The sequence below is a fragment of the Thalassophryne amazonica genome, chromosome 14, assembly GCF_902500255.1.
Source record: "Thalassophryne amazonica chromosome 14, fThaAma1.1, whole genome shotgun sequence".
NCBI classification, from domain to species: Eukaryota; Metazoa; Chordata; class Actinopteri; order Batrachoidiformes; family Batrachoididae; genus Thalassophryne; species Thalassophryne amazonica.
This window is the reverse complement of record NC_047116.1, coordinates 92,524,519-92,543,222: the sequence shown is the minus strand read 5'-3', so window position 1 is coordinate 92,543,222 and position 18,704 is coordinate 92,524,519. Positions and strand designations below refer to the sequence as shown.

Below are 18,704 nucleotides of genomic sequence, written 5' to 3'. Positions count from 1 at the left end.
AGACGGGAAATATAATCTCTCCGTGTCCTGGGTCTTCCCTGGGGCTTCCTCCCAGTTGGACGTGTCTGGAAGACCTCCTGAGGGAGACAATGAGGGAGCCTCCTCATCAGATGACTAAACCATCTCAACTGGCTTTTTTTCGATGTGAAGAAGTAGCGGCTCTACTCAGAATCCCTCACGGATAACAGAGCTTCTCACCCTGTCCAAGAGTGTAAGCCTAGATACCCTATGGATACCCAGTTTGTCTATCAATTTCCTGCTCCAACTTACCCCCACTCGTGAACAAGACCCTAATACTCTCAGTAACTCTCCCCTGACCCAGAGGGGAAAATTCACCATTTTCCAACATAGGACTATGGTCTCCTGTTTGGAGGTGCTGATTCTCATCCCAGCCACTTCACACTCTGCCTCAAACCAGCTCAGTGCACATCGGAGGTCACCGCCTGATGAAGCCAACAGAATCACATCATCTGCAAAAAGCAGAGATGGAACTCTGAGGTCATCGAACTGGACAACCCCAGTCCCTAATTGCGCCTTGAAATCCTGACCATGAACATTACAAACAGGATTGGTGACAAGGGGCAGCCCTGGGGGAGTCCAACTCCCCCTGGAATTAGGTCTAATGTATGTAAGAATACGGACAGACTCTACTTTGGTCATATAGAGACCAGATCGCACGTTGTAGCAAATCCGGTACCCCATACACCTGCAGCAACCCCCCCCCCACTGGATACCCCAAAGGACCCGGTCATACTTCTTTTTCAAGTCAACAAAACACATATAAACTGGTTGGTCATACCCCCAAGACCCCTCCAATACCCTTAAGAGCTGGACCCACGGTTCAATGACCAGAACAGAAACAAGAGCTACTCAGATAAAAAAAATTCCATTTATACTTTAAAATTTCCCTTTTTACAGAATTTTCTTTTGTGTTATCTTGTCTTCATAGCAGACCTTGACCAAATGTTATATCAACACCAACTGAACCATCTACACACAGGTTTATTTAGACTACAATTAAGTCAAACCTCTTAACTCAGCACAGCTCTCAACTTCACCAATTATGTGATTTCAAAAGCCAATTATTATTACAATGCATTCCATAAAACCACATATGATGTCTGTGTCAACAATAAAAGAGTCAGCAAGCTCACAAAAAGACACCCTCCTTCTCTAACATACTCATAGCTTGCGCACCAACTGCTTGGCCACCCTGCTGCACTGCACGTATTATATATTGATAACTGAATTAACAAACTGGTCAACTGCTGTACATGTAATAGGCAAACAACAACAAAAGTCCTAGAATCTCCCCTTGACGATGTCAGACCTGAAATATTTTTCTTTATGCAGTCTGCTGGCATTCTCTGAACTTTCACTGAATTCCAAAAACCAGTTTGGGCAGAGTTGCACTCATATGAATACCATACAGTATGATGCATGAAATATCTTCCCTTAAAGACATCAGACCAGAATTACGTTTCTCCATGCATGTCTTCATATGGCGTGCTACGATCATGCACAGTTTCATTGAAAGCCACACATTGGTTCCGGAGGACTTGTGCTTAATATATTCCTGGACAGGTGGACAGACCAGAGATTCCTATCTCTCTCTCCCCACCCCCGACACACACAAAAAACACACAAATTTTTGTTTGTGGAGGTATAACTTTTTTTCATGTTTTACAATAAAACACTACAGAATGTCTCACTTTTGCCTTACTTCAGAGTAGGGGTCCATATCGGATCACAATATTATCAAAGTACCTGTGTAAGACATTTGATGTATCAGCACTGGATGTGGTGAGCCATGAATCTGCTGTTTCTGCAGCAGCAGAGAGTTGAAAAAACAGTTCCCACTTCTTGCTGTGTCTCAGCGTGGTGGCAATGCAACAAACAAGAGCAGCACATCGGCAGTGAGTTTTACAAGCATATTTACACTTTGCTTTTCTTTCAAGACTTGTGAGCATCCTCTGGCTGTGTTAGCGCAGCTAAAACAGCAGCAGCTTAAAAACAGAGTGGCACACCCCACAACGAGTAAAAAAAAACAAAAAAAAAAAACAGTTAACTTTTTAGGGTTGGAGAAGCCATAAATATGAAAATGATGACTCGGGGTTAGTAATCTTATCATAAAAACGTAGGCTGTGATGTCAATTTGGGATAAGGGCCAAGAAAAGATGAAAATCCACAAAAGAAAATACAAACACAACACACATTAAGAAGTGTACCTAAAGTATTAAAAAGCTGGGTTACACAAGCTATACCCTATAATTTATAAATGCATAAGCAGTATTAAGCACATACGAGGTCTATTAGAAAAGTATCCAACCTTATTATTTTTTCAAAAACCATATGGATTTGGACAAGTTGGGACATGCCTATCTCGGCTTTCAATGCTTACCAGCCCAGTGATTACAAGAGAATTGTGGAGAGCTGGGCATGTCCCCTGGCACTCCGAAACGGAGGTGTTCCTTTGTCTCGCTCGATCAGCGAATCGGTCCTGACGCGCGAAGCCTCCGCGCGGCTTTCCATGACAAAATCTCTTGTTAAAAGTGAAATCTGCCGGAAAATGGCTGATGTCCAGCTTTTGTGATAACCAGAAAAATTGCTCACGACGGTCCCAGCTCCACACAGCCATCCGTTTAGAAATGATGTGGTGTTTTCTGCCTCTCGATGGCGGCTCGGAGAGCGGCGCGCCGTGCGCCATTGTGGGGCGTCCTTAAAGCTGTAGTAACACTCCTTATTCCCTGTGAAGCCGGTAAAATTTTCACCGAAAGCCAGATAAATTTTTCGAATGGTTTCCAGCTGCTTGTCTCTAACAGTTTCTGAAAAAATTCTGATGGAAAAAAAGCCCAAATCATTCCGCCATTTCCTGACAATGAAAATCCGACGAGGGGGCTGGATCACTCCTCCCACAAGGCGTGCTCACAGACGAATGATGCAACCGACAGGCGTGGAAAAACTCACGCATGCACACGAAGGTTCAAGCTTGGTTGACGTAAAAACATATGAATCAAATCCATATGGTTTTTGAAAAAAAATAATAATGTCGGATACTTTTCTAACAGACCTCGTATATGTATCAATTTTGCGATATTTATCGTGTATTGGACGTATGTATCGTATCGGGTTTTGAGAAATAATATTAGAGCCTTACATCAAAGATAAAGATGTGAACTCTTTAAATATACAGCGACAGATCATTTTATTTGTTATAATTTTTGTCCTATGTAACTATTTCAGGTTAGGGTTATATAAAAAAATGTATTTGTTGTTATTGTTTTCTGTTTTTCAAGACTTGTGAGTTTTGAGTGAGCCGTTAGATCAGGAGTGCTGATTAATGGATCAACTGTCATACTAACCTGATTTTTGTTGGGACTGAACCATAGCAGACACACCATATCGGTCCTTAGCAAAGTCCTGAAAAAACAAAGACATCACATCAAGATCAGTCACTTTATCTGATTACTAAACAAACATCACACCGTTTTTGGCTCTCACACACACACACACTGCACCCTGTTCTCAAAGGTAACGCTTCCACTCTCATTTCACAAGCGTCAGTCTGTCTACGACATCTGAGATAAAAGCAGATGATGAGGCTTATCGGGAGCTCAAGAAAAAATTGTCAAACCTAAGACAGCAAAATATAATTCAACAGGAAGGCATTACACACAAACCGCTGGAAAGGTGTGAAAGCAGAAAGGCAAGCAGCTGCATGTGAATGGATGAGTGGAGTAATTCTTTGAGGACACTTACATCTTCGTTTGTGCTTTGTTCCTCAGCTGCCTGAAACACAAAAAGGGAAAGAAGCTTCAAACATACCACAAACAGCAAAGAAGTAGCAATATATGTAACTCACAATTAAAGTTAAAGACAATTCAACACCATACCGACAATGTTGTGCTTTACCACCCATGTAAATTCTGTTTGGATCGGTTGCCATGAGGGATCTGAACAAAATTAATAAATCAAAGCTTTCATCCTGGGGCTGAGCCTCAGCTCTTGTACACATGACTCTAACACATCACGCACAATAAGTAATGACACTGGAAGATATTGCTTTGTAACAGAGACACCGTAAGTAGACACATATTCTTTATCTCTACATTGACTTCTAAGCAAAGGACTCCCTGCGCTGTGACAGATGAGCAGTGGCCGAGACACAATTCCATTTTCCAATGCAAACTGATAAGCTGTGTGGAAATGGCTGGTGGCGGTGGAGTGTACTGGAATTGCCCATCTTTGATATGATAATGGAACCACATGATGGATGTTACAGCAGCTTAGAATCAATGGAAGAGAGGCGTAAAGCACTGAACAACACACCAACAACCGAGGAGTGAAGTGACCATGTATAAAATGCTCACAAGAGACTCGCACATAAAGATCTCTGTCAGCTTCCAGGCTATGCATACCACACACAGCTCTCCGATACGTTCAGCAAATAAACCACGTATGAAACAGTGGCAGCTCCTACGGTAAAATAATGCTGACCATACCGAATATACAGTAGTGTTCAGAATAATAGTAGTGCTATGTGACTAAAAAGATGAATGACAGCTCTGAAAGAATATTAGCTTCTGTGGATGTGAGAGAAGAAACTGGGAGTGGTACAAGATTTCCCTGCTGCATCCACATTCACAGCTTCATGTTGGAATAGAGTAGAGAAGGATTGTAAAACAGTTTCTGGCAAATTGCACCTGAAACTTTGCATGTTCTTTTAAAGAAAACCTTCATCTACAGTACTGTTCAGAATAATAGTAGTGCTATGTGACTAAAAAGATTAATCCATATTTTGAGTATATTTCTTATTGTTACATGGGAAACAAGGTACCAGTAGATTCAGTAGATTCTCACAAATCCAACAAGACCAAGCATTCATGATATGCACACTTTTAAGGCTATGAAATTGGGCTATTAGTAAAAAAAAGTAGAAAAAGGGGGTGTTCACAATAATAGTAGCATCTGCTGTTGACACTACAAACTCAAAACTATTATGTTCAAACTGCTTTTTTTAGCAATCCTGTGAATCACTAAACTAGTATTTAGTTGTATAACCACAGTTTGTCATGATTTCTTCACATCTGCGAGGCATTAATTTTGTTGGTTTGGAACCAAGATTTTGCTGGTTTACTAGTGTGCTTGGGGTCATTGTCTTGTTGAAACACCCATTTCAAGGGCATGTCCTCTTCAGCATAAGGCAACATGACCTCTTCAAGTATTCTGACATATCCAAACTGATCCATGATACCTGGTATGCGATATATAGGCCCAACACCATAGTAGGAGAAACATGCCCATATCATGATGCCTGCACCACCATGCTTCACTGTCTTCACTGTGAACTGTGGCTTGAATTCAGAGATTGGGGGTCGTCTCACAAACTGTCTGTGGCCCTTGGACCCAACAAGAACAATTTTACTCTCATCAGTCCACAAAATATTCCTCCATTTCTCTTTAGGCCAGTTGATGTGTTCTTTGGCAAATTGTAACCTCTTCTGCACGTCTTTTATTTAACAGAGGGACGCACACAGCGTACCAAAAGTAAAAGTAAAAAGCAATTTGCAAAATGTAAATACAAATATAAATACCAGAAATACTGCTTGCTACTGGCTTACTGGCTACTACTGTTCCTCTCCCTCCCGTCCCCTGTCTTCCTATTACTCCTCCTCCCTCCCAAGTGAGGAGTTGGGACAGTTCTTTCTCATTTAAATGTGTACAGCATTTGTTTTGTTTTTTGTTGTTGCTGGTTTTTTTTTTAAGATTTAAGTCATAAAAAATTTCTTTGGCACTAGTATAATTTTAGTCCTTGGCATTTAAATAAGGGATTTATGATATGATACTGCCAATATGATTAAAATTACTGCTGTCTGGAAATAATTTAGAAAGTTGACCCCTGATGGGTAGAAATTCAAGCAATCAGACTCCATGAACTACATTTGATAGCATGTCAGATCACATGGGGGCTTCCCCCCGAGCTTCCTGAAGGACACTACGGAGTAAAGAAAGACAGTGCGACCTCAGCTGGTTGCTCACTTGAACAAAATAAACCAAGATGGTGGAAAACACTCCGAAACAGCTTATTTCTGTTGAAATCTAATATGTTTCTCATATATTTTGTAAAGGTTCACGGAGAAATAAACACTTCTAAATCTATAAGCGCTGTTTTGAAACCAGATAACACCTGTGAAGTGATTTTATGGATGTTAGCAAGCATGCCCCAGGAACGGACATCAAGCAAGCGTGTCAGGTCACAGGGAGTCTCAAAGTCTCACACAAATGAGCTGTAATTTCGCAAACATGTTACAAGAGTAAAGTGTTGTTATTATGCTTGGATTTCAGGAGAAACTAAATTTTGTTAGTTTTGTGAATCTGAAGGGCCATAGAGCTTTAATTACTATGTTATTGTGTTTTTCCTTAAAACACAGAGGTGCCCAAATACCGGCCTTTGAAAGGTCATTATATAAGCTGGATACAGAACCATGGACCAATAATAAATGTTTAAATGTTGTTCTTGTATGAATTATTTTCACTTAATTACATCTTCACATGGGTGTGTGACAATTGTTTGAAATCCATAAAGCCATTTAGGAGTTGCCCTTGTAAGATTTGTGGACAATGGTTAAGACAGCACAATTTCCATAACCCGCCCCACCACCTTACCCAAAATGGCCGTGAACATAGTTTGCAATTGCCAATTTGGGTCACTTGTATTCCAATGGAGGTTACAAAAACACTAAGAGAAACCTGAATGGCAAACTCTGCACAGATGTGCTGGTGAAATATAAAACCATTTTCCCACCAGAAATGAAGACCCTAAAGATTGATTTTAATCATTTCCTGTGAAACCGATTGCATGCAAGAGGCTGAAAGTACGTTGAAGGAAAAAAGCACTTTGTTCGGGTGGACATAAACAAAGCCAGAAACAACAGGAACCTAACACAATGGTCTTTCTTGCTCCCCAGAAGGCCCACCAACCCTCCTGGACTCATGGTGGCCCAGATAACAGACGTCACAGCCCCACCAGCTGTAAAAGAGGGCAGCGGATGTGAAACAAACCAAAAACAACTGACTAGTTTGGCCTGTTTTCTCAGCCTCTTTGCAGCTTCTCTGCTTCCTTCTGCTGTTTTTTCAGGAGCCTTCTTTGACTGGACCTGCTGCTCCTCCTCCTCAGTCACCCTGCAGCAGGAAAAAGCACACAAAAAACATATCAACCAACTTCCAGCTTCTATTTCTTCTCCATCCCGGAGGAAGTCATTGCCCGTCTGGGAAAATTAATGTTGACATATCGGCACCTCAGGATTTGAAGCCTGTACTGCCTTTAATCTCATTGTTTGTTTGTTTGCTTTCCTTATGCCACAAAGCAGCTGTAGTCTGTACGATGAGAGGAATGGCAGCTCAAAGAGTGATAAAAGCAGGGACGTCAGAGAGCATCATCAGTTAGACAAACATTACGTCCAAGTGAAAGTCTTCCCTAAGACAATCAACTCAGCAGACCCTCTTAAGAATACAGATGTTCAGAAAGTGTTTAGCCTTATCTGAATTAAAGGCAGCTTTTATTTGCTAAATGCTGCTGCCACACTACATAGTGCAACACAATGTCACAGTTGATAAGCATTTTACATTTGCGTATAGAGGCTCCAACAGGACAGCCAACCAAACACAAAGTACTGCGACCTACATGCAACAACTGGGGCACAACATAACACACAAAGGAAAAAAATAAATCTAACAAAAATCAGGAAAGTGCAACACATGAATTTAAACTATACAGCGCATGACAAGGCCTGCCTTTAAGTACCGTTCAATTCTTTTTTATTTTTAAATTGTCCACTGGACAAGCAATGCCCAAATTATGCAACTCCATAGCCATGCAGAGCCCTATGTGTTGTTGTGAAACCCCTCCAAGGCCCTCTCAGAAGCCGGACGTGCACCTCTGAAAAATTTTAACTACACATCGAGATGACTGAGACCACCGCACTGGCTGTGACTGGTCTCCTAACTATATCATTTCCAGAACCTCAGTTTTCTAGTTTCACAATCAATGACTTTCACAGCCATAGACATAATTCTTACTGTTACTTGCCCACCAAAAAAATGTGCTATGTGGCATCAGGTGTGAATATCACAGCATGTACCATAAATTATATAACTAGTAGAGATCAGTAATCTCTAATGACAAGTTAAATGAGACAAAGTCTCACCAAACTCAGTTCTCCTCTGTGACAGCTGTTTTCTTCGGTCAACATTTCCTTTATTATCAACGAGAATGGAGAATCATATTTTGGGAAGCACTTGGTATATATGGATTTGAAATATAACAAATAAATTGGTATTGTTATTATTATTATGCAGGAGCAGTGCATGTCTAGGGCTTCCATCGTGAAAGATCAGAATGGAAGGCATGTTTGTGCCATTGCCGAATACCAAAATGGCAGAGAAGATCATTGGGTGCCCTCTACCCACATTGGGGGACCTTCATGGTTCTGACTGTCTCAGGAGAGCCAACACCATCCTAAAGGACTCATTCCACCCTGGCCACGCTCTGCTTGAGCCCATCAGTCAGATGGCACAGGGCCATTAAAAGAAGTACAAATAGATTGAAAAACAGTTTCTACCCAACTGCTTTTAGCTTTGAATGCCACTGGAACCAAATAGCCAGGTCACATGCCACACTTGAAAGGAGTGCATCTGTTTATGTGCACTGAAAGCCACTGAAATATCTGCAATGTTGTACATACTTTTCATTTTTTTTTTTCTGCAATCTCTTTTTGCTATGATGTTCTATATATTTTTTCTTTTTTAAATATGTGCTCTGGACATACCTCTTTCACTCGGTTCAATTTTATGTTTATTTTTCTTTTCTTCTCCAGACCTTTCAAGTCTGCATGGTTTACTCAGGTTTGTATTTGCACTGAAAGGCTTGCACCTTACCTTTTCGTTGTACTTTGTTACAATGACAATAAAGAATCTGTATCTGTTGACAGTGGCTTCAGTGGAGCAAATGCCAATCTCTGATCGCACAACAGAGCCTCAGTGTCTTTATCAGTCAATGTCTTTATTAAAAAACACATCTATAATACAGAGGCCCATAACTGCCCATTAGATAACTTTCGTGCCAACAGTTTCTTCAGGTGGGATGACGCAAGTTCACCGTTTTTATACTGGCCGCCGCCTATCGGCCGTTTGGAACGCCGTTAACCGGGAGGTGGCGTTTAGAACGACATACTGTCCGCTGTTTTGTCTGCCTCTGTCGCCGGTTAAAAAGCCTTTGAGGTCGCCGGTGTGGGCTCTATCGCCGTTTTACACGCCGTTGGTTAGGGATACAACGCCGGCCGCCAATTACAGCGGTGTAAACTGTGGCACGACAGGAAGGGGCAGGATGAAAATGAACGGTGATTAAAAAGTATCAAACGCCGTTGTTCGCGTTGTCTCCGTCATCACGCGAATTCTCCGGGAGCGCTGCTGGAATTATTCGACATGTTGAATCATTTTTTCGACGATTCCCAGTAAAGCCGGAATGAAGTCACGTTTCCTAGTGCCGGCGGTAAGAGCTCCCAGAAGCGTCCTGGAAGAGTTTTTGGCTGTCTTAAGGATCACACGCCGTTGTTAACGCCGGCACTAGGGGGCGTGGCTTAGTTCCGGCTTTACCGGGAATCGTCAAAAAATTATTCAACATGTCGAATAATTCCAGGAGCGCTCCCGGAGACCTCCCGTGACGATAGCGACAACGCGAACAATGGCGTTTGATACTTTTTTATCTCTGTTTCATCCTGCCACTTCCTGTAGTGTCGCAGTTTTCGTTGCGCCGCTGACCAATCAGGGACTGAATATGTAGTGACGTGGAGGTCTGGAGTTTGAAGATGTGAACATGTCCTGTATCTGGTAGTAGCCTGTGAGCAGGACTTATGTCTCTTTGTCCTTTATTTTACAATCATGACAGAGTTTTGGAGCGAGCAGCAGCACCACAGCACCGTGGAGCAGAGTTTATTTTGTTTTACGTGCGTGCGAATCGTCCTGGAGATTTTTTGCTTATTAGCTACACAGCTGTATAATAAAGCAAATGGTGACTGGCTTCTAAACACAATTATGACAGAGTTTTTGGGGGAAAGAGCGAGGAGGAGCCCCACTGCAAACAGCAGCAGCAGGAGCGGAGTTTCTTTTTTTCTTTTTTTTTTTTACGTGCGTGCGAATCGTCTGTAGAGAATATTTTATTAATTAACTACACAGATGTATAAACAAATGGTGACTGGTTTCTAAACACAATTATGACAGAGTTTTTTGGGGGAAAAAGCGAGGAGGAGCCCCGCTGTGCGCGCTCCGCCCCTTTCCACAGCAAAACAGCCAGAACTACAGCGAACTTCGGTCTACGTACTACTCGCCGACAAAACCGTCTATGTGTAACCAAGCCTTTAAGGGTGATGTCCAGAGCTGCAGTCATGGCAGAGACATAAGGTTGACCAGCCACAGCACACAATTAGGGAAAAGAATAGTGGAAGGAGCCCTAAGAAACAGATGAAGCTCTGTGAGCAGCAATGTGCTTTCAGACTAAGAAAAAGCACTACGATGCAATATTTGCTCTCAGAGTTCTGATGGAGAAGTATAGAGAAGGCCAGAAGGAGTTGCATTGTGTGTTTGTGGATTTCAAGAAAGTTTAGAGAAGAATTGCGGTATTGAATGAGAAAGTCTGAAGTGGTATGCAAGAGTGATGAATGATATGCACAAGGACTGTGTGACAGCAGTGAGATGTGCAGTAAGATAAATAAATACTTTCAAGGTGGAAGTGGAATTAAACTAAAGACAAGGTCTGAACACTTATGTATTAAATGGTGATGACAGGTTGATGGATGAGATTAGACAGGGGCCTCCGTGGATTGTGATGTTTGCAGGTGATATTGTGATCTGTAGTGAGAGTAGAAAACAGACCGGAATGAACCTGGAGATATGCTCTGGAGAAAAGGGGAATGAAAGACCATAAAAGCAAGAAAGTACATGTGTGTTAGTGAAATAGATCATGAAGTAGTGAGGTTGCAAGGAGTAGAGGGGATGAATGAAGGTAACTGTTGTGTGATAGAGGGGTGAAAAAGAGCACAAACAGTAGGGAACAGATGGAGAAGAGTGGCAGGAGTGATTTTTGATTTTTTTTTTGGAGTGTTGGCAAGTGCAATAGCTGACAGCAGTGAGACTAGCACTGTGGAGTGTCTGTGGAGGCAACAGTGCTGAAGATGCTATGATAAGAATCAGATGGATTGGTGACAAAGTCAGAAAGGCGACCTTGAGATGGTTTGGAGACGTGTAGGGGGCCACCAGGCAGGAGAAGAAGAGGGAGACCTAAGAGGAGGTTTATGGATGTAGTGAGAGAGGACATGCAGGTGGATGGGGTGACAGAAGAAGATGCAGAGGACGCTGTGAGCTGGAGATGGATGATGTGGCTGTGGTGAGCCCTAATGGGAGCAAGAAGAGGAAGTGTATCTTTCCATATACTTATGTACCTGACTGTACGTCTCGTAAATATACAGTGACAGATATTTTCTAAGTATTATTTATGGTAATAAATAAATACCTCATTTTATAGTCTGAACCATTTAATGGCTTTTCACTGGTGTTTTGTTGGTTTTGCAACCTGTTACGGAGCACCTTGTTGTGGTGTATACCCCTCACCAGACCTTTATGCAAGCACTGATTCAGTGGAAACTTAACATTAACAAGAAAGCAACATTTTTTATTTTTTTTGGGGGGGGGGGGGGGGGGAGAATATATATATATATATATATATATATATATATGGCATTGATTCAACAAGGTGTTGGAAACATTCCTCAGAGATGTTGGTTCATATCACCATGATAGCGTCAGTCGCCCACTTATAAAACTTGCACGATGTTGTAACAGTACCCTTTGCGATAGGTATTTTATAAACTCAGTGACGATCACGATTACAGAGTACAACACTAATACACCGCCCCCCCGCCCCCATGATGAAATCTGCGGAATTCCTCAGATCCGCTGAGTTTTCACAGCTCTGTGTATTAAAGAAAACACTGACTGTGCTCAGCATTTGTGGTGTCACAGTTGACAGTTGTGGTCAGTGTCATTCATGATTGTTTTGGCCCAAAAACAGTCAAATCTGGGATGGAAACGTAGTGATGTCTATCATAAACAGCAGTTTGCCTCAAATTTAGACATCTAAATTCTGGAAAGTATTCATGACTCAATAAAACCTCAGATTAATCCACCACATCATAATTTATTTTAACTGTGGTTTTATGACATTTCAAATCTTTAAATCAAATTGCTGCTGGGAGTGAATAAATGGAAATGTGTAGCTTCAAATGTTTCATATTTCTAGTTTTGGTTCCATGAATTTGAGTTTTAGGCCCTGTTTTTCCTCAGAAAAAAAGAACAAAAACAACAGCAGCAACAAAAAAAACTTACCCTGAGATCAATCACGCGGTTGTCCAGCCTGGTGTCCTGGCTGACGGTGGCTCTGCCTTCCTGAAGACAAACAAAAATGTTACAGTAAGCTAAAAAAAAAAAAAAAAAAAAAAAAAAAAAAACTGAAATCATGTGGTTTACCTCTGATAAAATGAAAATAGAGACCAAAGCCCCCCCACCCCCACCAAAACCCATCTTGCAATCAAATATCATCTGGCACTTTCAATTTTTTTTTCTTAGTTTCTTAGCTTTGATCTTGCTGTAAACAGATCAATAAGTTATGCTGAGAAAAGTAATTATAGTATTTGTGCATCAGAGTGCCTGAGGTGTTCCATGCGAAATGCCAAATCCTGCCCAAAGAAGGGGGGTGGATCCGATTGCATGAACATGGCCAGCATTGCTTTCATTGGAGCGGCCATTTCAATAAAATGTCGATTTCATCAAAATAAACCACAAATAATTCACCTATGTGGGTCTGTCTTTTTGTCCTCTTCTCCCTTATTAAATATATTCCTTGTCATGTTGATGACAAGGAACACATTTTCACTTTCCATAGAGCCAGACTCCATGGGAAAGTTATGTACATCCTCAAAACTTTGAATGACATCAGACAGAGAACTTTCCTGATGGTGTTTGTTCTGTACTTGTTCGTAGCTTACCAGTGGACGTTCAGTCGACATTAAGCTGCTTTCTGACATCGTCAGCATAAACAGTCACAGCAGATTCCGTGTTAACCTTCACAAAGCCTGTCTGTCCTAGAACTCTTTGTTTTCTTGCACAAGAATCATTACAAACTCAGGCACAGTTCAGCATAAACTTCGACTGTACTACCACTGCACATTGAGGACGTCATCACGAGTCAGACATGGAAGAGATGAGAAAAAAACTTTAAAATATGTTTTTGTTTTTTTAAATGTGTGTGGGGTCACATTAGGGCATTTAATCAACTTTAATTAAAATAATCATTTTAATTTCAGGTCAGCATTTAACCAACTTTCTTCAAAAAAGGGGGTGGAGTGATGCTCGGCACTGGGCACTCCAATGCAGGGATACGGTATATTTTATGGAAAACACAGCATATATTATACCTTGGACCCTGTCTTGGCAATCTATAGTCCAAAGAGCAAAGTGCAAGTGCATTTCAGGCAAGTTCACTTTTTTATTCAAACAATGCATAATTTCAGCACAATGGAAGGTTTTGGGCAAAACAAGAATTAAACCATTCAAATTATCTGTTGTTCCACTTGTTCAGGACCCTGGTACACTACTATTTAAATGGACTCAGGAGGGAAAGAAGTGAGAGGTTTTCTGGTGACAGAATGTGTGTGTGGACAAAGTGTGAAAATGTGCAGCAGGTCATCATGAGTGCAGCCGTCATCCACCATTGCTCCGTGAAGTTGCTGAGCGCCTTGTTCCTGCAACCCCTCCTCATCAATCAAAGCCCCCCTTCAATCAAAATCCCACATACCAGGGAAAACTAGCACAGCCAGAGTTACTAAAATTTGACTTTTTTCCAGTAGCTTTTACCTTTAATTGCAAATATTTGTTTTCCTTTCAGTTTAACAAGTTCATGATACGTTTATATAATATAAACAAGCAAAACTTTTCTACTTATTTGTAAACTAACAAACAAAAGGGAGAACTGGGGGAAAAAGGAATAAGTAATTTTTCATTTCATTTAAACTCACTGCTAATCCAAAAAGTATTGAATTAATCCGATCCTCCCTGCAATGTTTGTGGTCACTGACGCTACAAATTTGATTTGAGGCTTTCTACTCTCCTCCGGAGAACACAGAAGTGCAGCCAGCATTATAAGCAAAAGCGCACTGTAATAAAACAAAGAAACAGCAACTGGATCAGTCGATCTTGTTGACCTCACCCTGATTTTAATAAGTAAAACAGTGAACATGGTTCACGACGTAAATAAGAAAACACTTTGTTTCATGCAGCTATTAGAGGGCAAGTGGCAAAACTAATTGAATCCACAGTGAGCAATGATAATGAAAAAAACAAAACAAAACAAAAAACTGGAGATAATAGAATGAGGACGGAAGGGGAATCACTGAAAGCATAAATGTTTCATCTGTGAGAGAACCACTGTTTCCAGGGTCACGGCTGTCAGACTTCCTCAGAAGACCCGTTGGGGTTTGAGCTGATAACCTGCAAAGCTACATCCGGCTCCAAACAGCTGAATGTGTATGTGTGTGTGTGTGTGTGTAGAACAGCACACTGACAGAGATGTCTGTTTATGTCTGTGCCTCTGGAGATGGCAGGTGTTGCTGGAAATGTATGACTGACATGTTGAGTCCCTGCAGAAAACACCTAGGTCGCTGCTGCAGCTGCACAAACCGGCCTTACAGATGAACACAGACCAGTGCGCTACCCCACCACCCCCATCTCAGATATAGCCCTAATCAATTTGCCCATGTTGCATTTATCAATACCCCAATAATGAAAAAGTGATGCACCGCAACTAAGGTAAAGTTCAGCATAGACTGTGTGACCCACCGCTGCCCCCTGTCCCCCACTTAAATTCCGTAAACCCATGTTGATCTACCTTTCCTGGGTGAAATCAGCAAAGATACAAATATCAGCACATGCCTGAACACCTGTCTTTCTACTCCACAGCACTACTAATATGGGGTGTCATATCAGCATTGGTTCCAAAAATGGAATGTGTCATTCATCCACCTCATGACACCTGGGTAACAGATCAAGTAGGGGACTGCCTGTTGCAGCGAAATATGGTGGCTAAATTCTGTCCCCCATGGCCATTACGGTAGCCATGAAGGCCCAACAGGAACCCTGAAAATGAAACAGCTAACGAGGCTGTGATGAAACTAGAAGTCCTCAACTGTGGATCAGGAGGAGGCAGTGATGGCTTGTAACCTAATGGCTGTGAAGGCAGATGAAAGCTGCTCAGGTCCTCAAACCCCATCAGTCTCAGATTTCCCAGCCACTAGATGTAGATATCTGGACTGGGATTTGATCAAGAGACAGTCTTCCTCACCACATTGGGTTCCAAGATGGGCCTTGTGATGAGACAAACAAATGTGTGATCAATCCATTGTATTTTTTTTCAAAGTTCCACTAGTGGCTTTTAAGTGTCTTTGACAATACACAAACTAAAATGTGACAAAACCAAAATTTTGTTGAAACTGAATTAGGCTGAAACTCCAGCCATCATCAGGGCCTGTCCTGAGCTTTGAGTTGTAGCCAGTGGCAAGCTGCCACTAGGCGAGCCTTAGGCTCCAGAGGCAGACAGACAACCACCACCAGGCCAGGTTCAAGCTTCAGATGCATCCAGCTACAACTAGCCAGCAGATCTCTGTGGAGGCCAGATACCAGGCCAGCAGCTACAAGCTACCACCAGGCCACCACCTGCAAGCTATCAACAGGCCTGGAGCCAGTTACCACCAGGCCAGCAGCTACAAGCTACCACCCAGACAGCACAAGCTAGTTATTACCAGGGTTTCATGGCAAATAGCTGCCAATAGGCCTGGTCCAGGATTCAGCTGCAGGAAGTTGCAGTTACAACAACTACACACCATGGCACCAAGGAGTATAGCTTCTAAGGATACTCATGATATCAAGAGGACACATGAATTTCTATCAACAGACATTGCCACGGTAAAAGAACAGCAGAAGATGACCCTGGACCTTGTAGGTGAAGTGAAAGCCTTGAGAATTTAAATTTCAGAAAAGGACAAGAAAATTCCCTTGCTGGAGAAACGTGTGGATGACTCTGAACAACACACACTGTTGAATGACATCATTGTCACAGGACTGGAGACCAAACCCACGTTCTATGCCCAGGCAGCTGCAATGGAGAATGGTGAAGAACCCAATGAGGAGGACATACTCACTGCTGAGCAAGAGGTGACTGTATTCTTTCAGTCTAAGGGGATCAAGATGGACAGCAGTAAACTTGAGGCTTGTCACCTGCTCCCAAGGGGGGCTAAAAGTGATAAACCAGCTATAATGTTAAGATATGTCAACAGAAAGCATAAAGGCCACCTGCTACACCAAGGCAGGAAACTGGCAGGAACACAGGTCTACCTGAATGAAAACCTGACAAAGAGAATGCTGACTTTGCGAGGAAGGCTCGCTTCCTGAGAACGTAGGGGAAAATCCACTCAACATGGTCAATATATTGTAGGGTTTTCATTAAACTGAATGGTGGGCCAGATGCTGGAAAGGTGTTGGCAATCAGAGAAATGTTAGAGCTGGACAAATAAGTGAGCATATGTGTGAATATATGAGAGGTTAAGTGTGTAAGTTACTATTTATTTTAATTATGGCTATTAAATTATCTAAAAGAGGTTTCAAATTTGCACACCTGAATATCTGCAGTTTAAAAACAAAATTCATGAGCTTAGTTCTATATTGTATGAAAACAATGGCTGTTTCTGAAACACACTTAGATGATACTATGGATGACGTAGCTGTGTCCAAACAGGGGGGTAATATTTCAGAAGGGACAGACAGACATGGAGGTGGAAGGCAGTTTAGGTACAGAGCCATCTTCTTGATAAGATAAGGAAAGATCTACGCATGTCTGGAATAGAAGCCTTATGGCTTCACTTCATATTCCATTTTTGAAACCAATACTGATATGCTGTTGTTACAGAGCGCAGCTTAAATATTGACTGTCTGACTAACATATGTGAGATAATGTAACTGATAATGACAATGAAATATTCTTTCTGGGGGATATGAACATTGACTGGTTTCCAATAACTACTTCAAAAAGGACTCTGAGTGATGCTGCTATGGTATGCGGTTGATCTCAACTTATAAATGTACCCGCAAAAATTTATATTAATCGTGATGGAGCAATTACATCTACATGTATTAACCAGTTTTTACTAACCGTGCGGAGAAGTGCTCTAAAGCTGTATCAGTTCCTGTGGGCTTTAGTGACCACAATGTTCCTAAAGCCCCGTTTACACATAGACGGTTTTGTCGGCGGGTAGTACGTAGACTGAAGTTCACGGTAGTTCCGGCTGTTTTTGCGGTGGAAAGGGGTGGGGCATTTCTCCGGCGTTTTGACCGCCGTACTACCCGCAAATAGGCGGATAAAACGCTGCTAAATCCGCCGAATAAAGCAGCGTTTTGACGCCGTAGCGTCCGGCACACGTCAGGCAATGGGGGTTAGTACCCAGTTCTATCCTTTACAATCACAGGTTAAGACGCGCATGAGAACGGCGGTGTTCTGCTGCCGCCGATAATGCCATGTGTACCGCTGGTTAATACGCAGATTTTTATCCAGGCAAATCCTGCGTTACTCCTGGATCATTTGCATATAGGCACCGCCCCCAGAGTATAATAGGCTGAAGCAGCAGGAATACATGCCTCTGTCACTGCAGGGGGAGGGAGATCATCCTCAGCCTTTTCTTCTCCTTCCTTTCCCCCTCCTCAACGTCTTGCTCCGTCTCCACCACAGGCCTCCCCTCTGTTTCTGAACCAGACCTCTTGGTTTCCTTCTTCTTTAAGTCCTTGCCGCTGCCAACTTTCTTTTAGGAGGCATACTGGAGCTTCTCTGCAAAAATATCTGGAGCTGGCCGCGAGTGAGAGGCCTGCATGCAGCGCGCTAGCGTTTTTATACTGACCGCCGCCTATCGGCCGTTTGGAACGCCGTTTTAACCGGGAGGTGGCGTTTAGAACGGCGTACTGTCCGCTAGCACTGCCGTTTTGTCTGCCCCTGTCGCCGATTAAAACGCCTTTGAGGACGACGGTGTGGGCTCTATCGCCGTTTTACACGCCGTTGGTTAGGGATACAACGCCGGCCGCCAATTACGGCGGTGTAAACTGCAGCATTACAGGAAGGGGCAGGATGAAACGGCGATTAAAAAGTATCAAATGCCGTTGTTCGCATTGTCTCCGTCGTCACGCAAATTCTCTGGGAGCGCTCCCGGAATTATTCGACATGTTGAATAATTTTTTCGACGACTCCCGGTGAAGCTGGAACTAAGCCACGCTCTCTTGCGCCGGCGTTAACAACGGCGTTTGATCCTTAAGACGGCCAAAAACTCTCCCAGGACGCTTCTGGGAGCTCTTACCGTCTATGTGTAAACGGGGCTTAAACCAGGTCCTGAGGTAATTCATAAGAGGTTATATAAAAAATTTCAGAGAATGATTTCTGTTCTGATGTTGAACATGCAAAGTGGGACACTGTACTAGAGAATACATATGTAGAGTCTGCACTAGACTCCTTATGAATTTATTTTCTCCTGTGTGATAAGCAGGCTCCTATTAAGAAGTTT

At 42.4% G+C, this 18,704-nt stretch overlaps 1 protein-coding gene across 1 annotated transcript in view; it reads right to left on the bottom strand.

Annotated features, from left to right (window-relative positions):
* LOC117524326 (aspartate--tRNA ligase, cytoplasmic-like) overlaps window positions 1–12,633 on the bottom strand; it is a 72,258-nt gene extending 59,625 nt beyond the window's left edge. Inside the window, exons 1-6 of the mRNA XM_034186087.1 lie at window positions 12,580–12,633; window positions 12,439–12,498; window positions 10,930–10,952; window positions 7,077–7,182; window positions 3,760–3,789; window positions 3,363–3,420 (exon numbers count right to left, since the gene is read on the bottom strand). Of these exons, the coding sequence (XP_034041978.1) occupies window positions 3,363–3,420; window positions 3,760–3,789; window positions 7,077–7,182; window positions 10,930–10,952; window positions 12,439–12,498; window positions 12,580–12,633 (331 nt within the window). The remainder of the gene's footprint in view (window positions 1–3,362; window positions 3,421–3,759; window positions 3,790–7,076; window positions 7,183–10,929; window positions 10,953–12,438; window positions 12,499–12,579) is intronic.
* Between the last annotated feature and the right edge of the window lie 6,071 nt (window positions 12,634–18,704).